At 50.4% G+C, this 11085-nt stretch overlaps 1 protein-coding gene across 2 annotated transcripts; it reads right to left on the bottom strand.

The window, feature by feature from the left end:
• On the bottom strand, positions 1 to 11085 carry ATXN1L (ataxin 1 like). 2 transcript variants are annotated; one of them, XM_047711335.1, is made up of 3 exons: positions 10934 to 11085; positions 8810 to 8877; positions 1 to 7669 (listed from the first exon to the last, which is right to left on the bottom strand). In XM_047711335.1, exon 3 carries the CDS (start codon positions 7547 to 7549, stop codon positions 5483 to 5485), a length of 2067 nt encoding a protein of 688 aa, XP_047567291.1. In that variant the 5' UTR covers positions 7550 to 7669; positions 8810 to 8877; positions 10934 to 11085; the 3' UTR covers positions 1 to 5482. The 2 variants fall into 2 exon arrangements, with proteins under 2 accessions (XP_047567291.1, XP_047567290.1); XM_047711334.1 differs by having other exon boundaries at positions 1 to 7666.

Below are 11085 nucleotides of genomic sequence, written 5' to 3'. Positions count from 1 at the left end.
AAAAGGAAAAGCTAGTAGTTTATATAGATAGATATATAGATATATAGATATTGATATATATTGTGTTTACATAGTCCACAAGTTAAATGCAGGTATCCATAAGAAGAGCATTAACAATAAAAATACAATCTGTGTGTAGCCAAGTACAGAGACTTAAAATGGTAAAACAGCAAAAAGGATCTCACAAAAGTACAAATATACAGTACAAATTGATTTATTTAAAACAGTTACAAAAAAGCACAACAAAATAGAGATTATCCTTAGAATTATTAATGCTTTGTTAAAGATCAGGTAGGATTAGAGGGTAAGAAATGGTACTGGGTGGGGGGAGCACCTGACTAGTTCTAAGGCTTTAGATACAATGCAGTTGATTACATATTAATTCAGCCATTACATACTGGGGATAGTAGTTGGGGGATCAGTAATTTATCTACAGGGAACTCCTACACAAATCAGATCCATCCAGACCTCCCCAGTGCAGTCCTTCTTTACTCCTCAGGACCCTAAAGCCACCCGATGACAACATTCCCACTTTCCTTTCTCCACCCCATTCCCTATCCATATATTCTTCCCTCCCCTAAGGTGCTGTGCAAGCTGAGAGCAGTCTGCTCTCTGCAGCTGGAACATATACTGTTTTGGCTACAGGGATCCTGTGTGTGACTAGGAAGGTTGTAGGGGACAGCCTTATTTTAATACTTCAAGTTTGCCACGGGTACAGTCTGTCTCTTCCCAGCACAATCGATATTCTTTCGAGTGTGAGTATCAAGCAAATGAGGGATGAACCCTGCCTTCAGCAATACCAGCAACGCACGAACCACTCACAGCTCACAACTACGTGCAAACTCCCCGTCTGGGGAGTGCGTAAAACCACGGTTTCCCCAGCTCACTCTGAAGAACCTCAGTCCCCGTGACAGTCATAAAGACAGAAACAAATGCTTGCAAGTTTGACAATAGGTAAAGGCACATGGGCTGCTGTCATACACACTGCAGACAGGAACCCAATTTGAGGCCATCTTCACTGCTGGGCATTTGCAGTAGAATGGCTTTGGGATCACACAGACTTTGAGTTTGCAACCTACTGGGGGAGGATTTAGGCTTAACAGAAGAACTAATAAAGAAACCTTAGTGTGAAAAGTGCATTTATTACTACTGTTCCTGCTGGGGAGGCTCAGCAGGGCAAACCGCACCACCTCTCCTCCTTCCACCCCAGGCACTGTGCATAGTCTGCAGGTAAGGAGAGAGTGCAGTCGACTCTAGCATCTCAAGGGCCAGCGTCATTCGAGGCCCAGATCAGGTTTCTGGCCCAAAGATGGACCCTAGAGTTGAAAGAGCAACTGATAGCTGCAAAGACCCAGATGCTTATTTTATTATTGCATAATGTGGGAAGCCCTCCCGAGCCCAGGGAAGCTGGACGGTGAAGGCTTCCCAGCAAAGGGCTAATAGGTTCCTGGTCAACATCCAACCTTGCACAGTCCAGCTCTTCAACTGTAGTGTACACTTCTTCCCATCTGGAAAGTATTGTAGCTTCGGTGTGGTTTAGTAAACTTAGCCCTAGGAGGCCAGCAGTCTCCCTAAACCTTGGCCTCTACCCAATTTACTTGCTCTTAAGACTGTGACCTCATCTCCATGGCCAGTTCAGTTAATCAGGTATCTTTACTCCAAAGGACCCAGGCCCTTTCCCAGTCAGCTCATGTCCACCCTTCATCTCCAGTGTGATCATTCAACTCTCCAATGTGCCTGCGTGTTGCAGGGTTAAATCATACCACCACCCTGTTTCTCTCCTATGATGTCCACTGGTAAAAATAAAACTAAACCCCACCAAGGGGCTATTTCGGTCAAACTTCAAACCCTCTTCAGTCCCAGAATCCACGTAACTGGAGCCAGATGACCCTCACCCTACCATGCTGACAAAGGCCCTAGCCCGGTTCCCCGTCATTTATTTTTAAAAACAGGATTTAAGATACCACAAAGGAAAGCAGTTAATACATAGAAAACGTCCACTAATAAGACCTGTTTGCTTCTCCCTCAAGACAGTCAGGTGTTTGGAGCCTAAGGACTCCCGACAAGCACTGAAGCCACATCCCTTTGGATTCACCAGCCCACCAGCAGCATTTCATACTCTCCGTATTCAATATGACTTTGCTATAAAGTAACACTTGCACAGTTAAGAATGGACAGGAAGCCTGGATTTCCTCTATATGGCCAGACATGGAAGGAGAGGGAGCTATAAAAGGTAGCAGGCAGGACAGTGAGCAGACAGCAGCAGTGGCAAAGCAGCACAAGAGCAAAGCCCTTGGTGTTATGACCAACTGGGACCAAGACTGTAGAAGGGTCAGTCCAGATCTGCTAGGGCCCCTCCCACTGGGTGTAAGTATTCAGCTCTGAATTCCCTTCCCCCATGCCACCACCCTCCATGCCTCCCCCCAACCATGTGCACCATGTACATCTTGATAGGAACAATGACCCAAGACTTGGATGTATTACCCATCCTTTATGTGATCTCTACTCCCCAAGTGATACAGGCATTCCTGGTCAGTGCGGGAATTTCTTTCTCTTCCTCAATTCTGGGAATTTCCTACCACTGACAAGGGAGTGGCTCTGGCCTTCTTCAAATGCCCATTTCCCAAAAAGCTGACAGCTTCCCACTAAAATGTTCACTATCTCAAAACCACTCTTAGGTCTCTTGCCAACTTATGAAATTCCTTAAGGAAGAACAGACCACCACAGGCTCCTCTTAGTTCTCATACCTGGAAGAAAAGACTGAACCGGAGCGAAAAGATAAGCGGAATGCCACAGCTCTGACCAAGATTTAGAGCACAGAGCTTCTTTTCCTGGGAGCCCATACTTTACAAAAGACACCTCTGTAGCTTAGCAAATCGAGTATTAAGATGTTACATACACATGGCATGGTACTAGAAGAGTTGGTGATACTCCTTCACCGGCAAGAGACAGAAGGGGAACAGCAGCAGAAAGGTCAGGGCCCAACTTGCCAATGTACACAAGATGTTCTCTTCCCAGGATTAAGTGGAAATTACCAGGCTGAAAAGTGTAGGGTCACTTGGTTTAAACTACTGTCTAACCAGACATGGGTTTGCTCCCATCAGGAGGAAGCTCAACTGGTGTCCTTGGTGGACAATTCTTGAGTGTCTACTGTGTGCATGCCACTGTATTCAGTTGGTGGGCCTTCCTATGAGGAAGGAGATTTCTGAGAAACCCGTGCAAACAATAATCCCTAGGAATGAACTGATCACAGAACAGGCAGAGATGAGGTCTTCTCCCAGGGCTATCGTCTGAGAGGATTCCTCAAAGACTTAGCCCCACAGGCCCCCTCGGTAGGAAACAAGCCAGAGAAAGCAGCATTCAGAGAAAATGGGGGACAGAGCAGGGAAAGGTGAAGATCCCAAACACATACAAGGTTGAGTGTTCACCAGAGTTGGTGTTTGGTTCTGAGGTGACCCAGAGACTGAAGTACTCACAGTCAGGTCAGCAGCTTCCTTTGGATGGGCCTCTGAAACCTGACTGACTGCTCTCTAGGAATGAAACAGTGGTGTGTAGGGCTTGTAGCAAACAAGCCAGTCTCAGTCACTTTGTTCCCCCAGGAGAACAACCTTTAGCACCTGAACACTAAGAATGACTCCATTCTCAGAACTCCCCCTCCCCCCAGGAGGTAGGTAAGATTATTTATCCCCATTTGGCAGCTGGGGAGGAAGTGAAAGAGTGAGAGGTCACAAGACTTGCCTGAAGTCCTTGACAGAGTAGAGATCAGACCTCAGAGGTTTGGGACTCCGATGACAGGCAAGGCCTCGGCTAGTCCATGTACATTTCTGAACGAAATGCCAGGATCATACACTGAGAGAAGCCTCATCAGAGAGCGGGGTGGACGATACCCTGAGTTGCTTCAAGAGTCTAAAGACCCCTGAAAAACAAACAAAAAACCCACCCACCCACCTGAAGGCTGGTGGGGGAGCCTAATTCTCAATACCCAGTGGAAACCCACAGTCTAAGCTGATGCTAAAAGTTGTGAAGAAAACGTGGACTTAAGACACAAGGCGGGGCAAATGCAACTAAGATTGAGAATGCTCTTTGCAGAGGAACGCTCCACCACAAAATGAGACCTAGGAGACTTCAGGTACTGGCAACTTATCAAGACTATCCCAGAACCTTAGAGCTGGCTGTGGGAGGGGATGGCTCGGAGAAGCCTGAATGCTGACAGAAGGGGGAATAAGATGGGAGGGGCTGTGTAAAAACACCAGGATGGCCACTGCCCAGCCAGGGGTATTTGCCCTGACCCAGGGCACAGTTCCCTTCTTTTTTCTCTACCAAGCTGTTCAGCTGCAGAAGAGGAGGGGACATGATTATGAGTTTTGAAAAACAGGGAATATAACTGAAGAGGAAATCAGAGAGACCCCCTCCACACCAAACACTAGAGGTCTTGGTCAGAGTGGACAAAAACAATTTTGCAGAAGGGGAAAGGCAGTGCAGCTACAAATCAGGCCCAGGTCAAGACACCATGCAGAGGACAGGGCGGCAGAAGGGCTGGGGCAGCGCAGGCACTTAGGCACAACATAGACAGAGGAGGAGAGTAGGGGACTGGGGACAAAGGTCCACTGGTTCTTTCAAAAGTCACCATTACCAACTAGAAATTCAGTACGCTTTTGAAGTAGGTCTGGCATGCTGGGTACAAGGAGCTCTGTTAGATCAGCTACCTTTCCAGAAGCCCTGTCTAGAGCCCGGTCACCTGGCCATCAGGTCTTTCTCCCAAAGTCCCCTAACTGGGTCCCTGCCAAAGCAGTACTTCACTCTGAACCCTGGAGGGTCTTCTCTTTCTTCTGGTGCTAGAAGCCTTGTGGGAGGAACGGTGGGGGGATGGAAAGGGCTGAAGCACAGGATCAACCCGAGTCCCGCAGACGAGTGCTCCTCCCCCACAAACCCACAGACATCTGTAACAAAATCACCCTTTAAAGTGCACAGCTCTCGAAAGAAGAGTTCTGGGTGGGAACCCTCTTAATCCCGATCATGGGGCTTCCTCCCCTCCCACCACAAAAAAGAAAGGAAAAAAACTTCAGACAGTTGAACTGCTACTATAAGCTGTGGATCATCATTTTTGGCTCTTTCTTTGCTCCCTCCCTCTGCCACCTGCCCCCAAAGCCCGACCTTCCCCTTGCAGGAGCTAGGGATGGGGAGGAAAGAACAGGGAGGCCCTGATATTTGGAATGTTTCTTATCCTGTGTGCACCCCCCATCTTTCCTTAGCTCAGGCCTGCTGCTCCCCATCACAGCACCCTCTGGGGCTGCCCTGAAAGGATGCCATGGAGTAATGAGCAACAGACCCTGCCTTGGGAGGCTGCCTTCAATGCCTCCTCTTTCCCCCCAATCTCACTGCCAAGAGAGCCATTCCCTGCTCGGCATGTGCAAATCCTCTGCCTGCTCACGCTGAGGCCCAGCTCTGGGGTAAAGCCCCAGTCCTGGTCTGGGAGAGAGGTTCATTTTCCTGCATTGGAACGCCCTTCGATGGACAGCTTTACCTCCTGCGGAATGAAAGAGGGACGGAGCAGTGCAGCCCGCGCCTCCTCCCCTTGCATGCTGTATCTTTGGAAGCTTGGGGCTGGCCAGCAGGCCTGAGCACCAGGCTCCGGCTGCGAGGGCTCTACCATTTGGGGGCCCTCACCTGGCGGCTGGCTCTTCCCCTCACTGTCACATTGCTCTCTGGGTCCCAAGGCTGTCCTCTCAGGCCTTTCTCGGGGGGGACCCAGCTGGCCTGGGGGAGCACAGCTAGCCTGAGAAACTGAGTTACTGTTCAAGCTCTGTAAACTGATAGAGATGCAGACATCTCCCACCTGCAGCCGATGGCAGGGCAAAGAGAAGAGCTGTGCAGTCCGCCCAGGGCTGCAGGACGACCAGCCCTGGCCATACACAAAGAAGGGGTGCTCGGGGGGCACCTCGATGCTCACTTTGCTCTGCTGCTCACCAACCACGAAATGCAGCATGACAAATCCAGGCCACTGGCTCTCCTGAATGTCCACGACCGTGCTAGAGTCAATCTTCAGCCCCCCGCTCACTTCGGCACTGCGCACAAAGTCCTGGGTCTGGAGGTCCTCCACCCGCTTCAGCTCCCCTGTAGCCAGCTGGATGATGGCGCCTTTCATGAAATGGGAGGGCAAGTGGGAGGAGGTAATGGGGGGTGGCGTTGGCTCCTTATCTGGGAAGGTGGCTCTGGCCTGCATGTCCAAACTTGATGCCACCAGGATCTCCGAGCCCACGGGCAGCAGACCTGGGTCAGTTCCAGTGGGCACCAGGTTGCCATTGGCTACAACCATTGCTTTGGGTAAAGGTCTATGTTTCACGGGTTCTTGATGGGATTGAGGGTAGAACCCTCGGGCCTGATTTTTCTCGGCCATCTCTGCTGGGTTCCTGGCTGACCCTCGCCCCTCACCCTGATGGTCAGGGGTATGATGCGACAAGTTGAGGGGGCTGGGCTCATCCTTCCTCTGAGCTGTCACCACACGATAGTCCTGAGAAGCTAAAGTGCCAACCACCCGCTGGACCTCGAGGTCGGTGTCTGGGGTCCCTCGGTGTGTTGGCACTGCCACCTCCACCCGTGCAGTCTGAGAACCTGAAAACAACTGTCCATCCACCACACATTCTACCACTGGCATCAGTCCCTGGCCTTCACTCTTGCTGTTGGGGGAGTCGAGGGCTTCGCTTTCCCGTCTTACTAAATTTCGTTCTCGCTGTCTCTGTCCGTTGGCAGCGGCTGCTTCCAGAGCAGACTGGCCCTCCTGAGGGGTAAGAAGCGGGCTGGCACCTGCTGGAGGGGTTTCATGCAAAGTGTACCCAGCAGGTAGCCTGGACATCTGATAATAAATGGGCATCCGGCCTGGAGCAAGGTCCAGTGGCTGAGTACTCGAGTGATGTGGCAACTGCCCAGGTGGGGAGGTGGCAGAAGGGGCTTTGCTGAATGAGTGGGCTGGGGATGAAGCCTGGGGAGGCGGAGTGGCTCCTTCTGCCAGGAGTGAGGCATATGGCACAAAGTGTGGAAGGTGAGAAGTGGCGAGGTTGGCAGAAGGAGAAAGGAGGGGACCTGGTAGGAAATTAGGTGGCACGGCATAGGGAAGGCTATAAGGAGACCCGATAAACTGCAGAGAGGTGGACGGGAGTTGAGCATAGTGGATTGGGGGATAATGGATTCCTGGATGTTGAATCAGTGAAGACGCTACATTAAATGTGGGGGGCAAGGGGCTCATGTTCACCACAGATGGGAGGCCAGTTGGGGAGAAGGTAGCAGGTGGCACAGCCACCTTATACAGCATACCATACTGGTCCACCGTCAGACCAGTGATGGCCTCAGCTCCATCACCCCCCAGACTGACTCTGGCTCCTGCCTGGCTCTGCCCGGCCACCACAACCCCTCGGGACCATTCAGAGGCATCACTGGAGGGTGTGTGGTTAGTTGAGCAGCTGGTAGTTCTCCCCATATCCTCGCTGGTCACGGGGAGGTCTCGTTTCTTTGGTGGAAGGCATTCCTGACTCCTCTCATGAACAGGTTTCATATTGCTTTATGGTGTTCCTGGAGCCTGGAAGGGGTCGGCTTGCTCCTTGGGGCATCAGAAGGGGCTTCTCTGTGGCTCCCCTGCACCCCTCTCTGCTGCTGGCTGGGGCGCCCACATCTGCTAGGGAACAAATCAGAAGCAAAGAAAAGTAACCTAGGGGTGAACCAAGTCAAAAGAAGTAGCAGAAACTGTGCCCACAGAGGAAGGTGTAACGAAGGGGACTGCTGGGAAAAAAAGGCACGATAAAGGGGCAAACAAGGATGCTACCCTCCCCTCATTCATCCAGCCCAGGACATGAAAGAAACAGCCAGGGAAACCACAGAGAGCTACAGGAACAAACATTCAACAATTCATAAGCACCTGTGAGCTCTACAACCCCAGAGAGACCAACAGCTTCATGATCAGGTGTGCCACTGATGGGGACCTTGACTCTTCCCAGCCTTCTCCCCAAAGAGATTTGACCACATGGTTGTTGCCGCTGGTTCTTTTTCCTAAGCTTCTCCTTTTGTCACCAAAGATTACCATGCTATCTCCTTTCCAACGTATGGCCTCAACCTCACTTCCTTTCCCCAGCCCAGTTTGGGTTATGATCTCACCTTTCCCCATCCCCCCATCCCAGGCCTGGTTAAACTCTCATCCTCCTTTGCCTCATATCACCACTACCTCAAAGACCCAAGTGCCACTGAAAAAAAAAGCATCTTCTGTGCTCCATGAAATACTACATTCAAACTTGAGCCCTATAGAAAGTGATTGTACTAGTGTGTTCTATAATGTATTCGTTTCTGCTCTTCCCTAAACAGCAACAAAACTCTTCTGACCATATATAGACTTCCTCCCCCCCCCCCAAGTCTGGAAAAACTTCTTTCTTCTCAGTAACCATCTTCAGTGTACTTTCTTCATTCATTCTCTTTCTTTTTTCCTGTGTGTTTTCTTTTGCCAATGGCTCTTTTTCCACTGTAGGTCTGCTCTAGGCACCACTTCCTAAATTCTTGTCCCATTCCTCCAAACCTGTCTAGGTCTCTATTATTCATAAGAAAGTTCTCTCCCCCTTTTCTCTTGCTGTCACCTTTCATACGTGCGTTTGTCCCTTGTCATAAAGTACCCTTTTGGTCCAAACATTTCAATGCGTGAACTTTATCACCTATTTCTTCCAATCAAGGCTCCAGTTCTTTAGATCTGGATGTTACACTGCTCTGTTTTTCCACTGATGAATCCCAGTGTTTCTTCTGGCAACAAGGTATCCTAATTTCCCTCTATTACCTGAGCTTCCAGTAGTGCCTCTGAGCAGCTGTAGTAAGAAGCAGTGTCCTCCCCACTGCCTTGGGAGCCTAGAAGACAGAAATAGGAATAACGTAAGCAGGAGTCCAGCCTCTCGCTTCCCCAGGGTCATCAACGTAATTCTAAAGCCACAAAAACATTAAAGTCCGTGAGTCCCTGCCTCATGCTCTGCTCCAGAGGTAACAGCACATTTATCAAGTTTCTAGGCATCTGAATAGAGAAAAAGCTATCTCTTAAGCTCTAATTTGTGGAAGGACATCCCTGAAAAAATTTTTTCAAGGTGTGTCAAGTTTCACTGTTTTCCTGAATGTTTCATTCTTCATTCCCCAAAGGTTAAATTTACCACCAATCCCAATTTCAGGTAAATGTGCAACTAAAAATGTAAGATTCAACATTATTCCCATGTGAACAACGGGAAGCTGGAAAAATCAACTGCATGGATTTCACCTTTATTCAGGGCTGATGAAAACATAGATGTCAGGGCGCCTGGTTGGGTTCAGTCATTAAGCATCTGCCTTCAACTCAGGTCATGATCCCAGGACCCTGGAATCAAGCCCCACATCGGGCTCCCGGCTCAACAGGAAGCCTGCTTCTCCCTCTCCCACTCCCCCTGCTTGTATTCCCTCTCTCACTGTCTCTCTCTGTGAAATAAATAAAATCTTTACTGAAAAATACAGATGTGGAGGTTATTTAAATGAAAAAAGTGCCACTAGAGGAAAAAGAACACTTATTTATGTTTCTGGGGCAGAAAAAGAGGTCAAGGGGGAGTCACTCAAGGGGAAGCCTTATTAACAGATTTTCAGGATAAAAGAAATAGGATCCTGTGTGTGTGTAAAATTTTCTGAGTGACAACTTTGTACCAAGTGTTGAATAAGGTGTGACAGAAAATGCAAACACTGCCTGAGTCCTGGTAGCTATTAACAATGGGGAAAAAAGTTCACATTAAAGTATCAGTATCTGAATCTACACATGCCAGTAACATCAAGCACTGAAGAGCCTTAATCTCTGACAACAGATAAAGCAGTACTGACCAGTACTCTGAGAAACTATCCATTGTTCTGTCCAAGTCCTACAGAACTGCAAGCCTCTAACCAATCTGAAGCAACATTTATCTCTTAAGACTGGCAAGGTGTGTATGTACAAGAAAAGGTGATGAGATAGTAAAACAAGGGGGAAAGAAAAATTCTCAGTTCCACAAACACAAATTACACAGTGGGCACGGTCTTGCATCCCTTCTTCACCAGCAGTTCCAGTAATCGAAAAAACAATTAGCTTTCTCCCTCATTCGCAACAGAAATTGGGGTCACATCTCCAATCCCTGAATGATCTTTGCTTCCTGCAATTAAAACCTTAAGGGAAACCTGCCTCTAGGTTAGCCAAACACGGCCGAATAAAAAAGGCAAGAGGTCTGAAGGAATGACAACAAAGAGCCAAGTCTGTGCACCAGGTTCCAACAACGCAAAACACATTTCGGAATCTGAAACCTCGGCCTCAGGAGGGGCTCAATGAAGACTTCTCAGAAGGAAGATGCAGCTTGTGACCCCAACCGAGCTGGCGGGGAAGGGAGCCTGTTCCGGTGAGCTGCCAACGCTGCTAGTGAGAGCCCAGAATCAAGAGAATGAACCCAAAATTCGGTGAGGGCGAGAGGTACGCCCGCCAGAAATGAGTGGAGCTTGGAAGACACTATGGGTTATGGCTTCCCGTGATCCTGCAATCCTTGCTTCAACAAGGGTAGGGCCCGAAATCGGGAATTTAACGTTTAGGGGTGGGGAGTCGATCCTTGAAGCAGAGGAACAGGGACAAGGCCCCGCAGGCGATGCTTCCTTGTTTGGGGGCCCCTTCCCGCCCCCAAAGACTCGGACACCCCGGCCCGCGGGGACACAGCCGCGGGGGTGCCGGGGCCTGAGGCCGCCTTCTGGGCCGGGCCGGAGAAAAGCGCGCGGGACTCGAGGCGCGGCCTCTTTTGCTCTCCCGGTCCGCGGTTCTCGGGCCCCGGTCCGGCGGGGCAGTGGGCTCCAGGGGGCCACTTCCTCCTAAGCTCCGAGCCCAGGCCTGCTTGGCCTCAGTGAGGCCGGCCCAGCGGCCCCCACGTCCGGAGACACTCACCGGCCCATCTCACGGCGCTCTTCGGGCTCCTCCCGCTCGTCCCGGAGCCGCCGCGACCGCGGCCGCCGCCATCCCCGGCCCCGGAGCCGCCCCACACCCAGCACCCCCCCAAGCCGGGCGCCCGGAGATGGCGTCAAGTGCGTTCCGCCCCC

This window comes from Lutra lutra, chromosome 17 (genome assembly GCF_902655055.1).
Source record: "Lutra lutra chromosome 17, mLutLut1.2, whole genome shotgun sequence".
Lineage (NCBI taxonomy): Eukaryota > Metazoa > Chordata > Mammalia > Carnivora > Mustelidae > Lutra > Lutra lutra.
The sequence above is the reverse complement of the archived record's forward strand: the minus strand, read 5'-3'. Positions and strand labels throughout refer to the sequence as shown.

Bases quoted from the DNA above. Each gene is read 5' to 3' on its own strand.
- ATXN1L (XM_047711335.1), bottom strand. From the start codon at position 7,549: ATGAAACCTGTTCATGAGAGGAGTCAGGAATGCCTTCCACCAAAGAAA.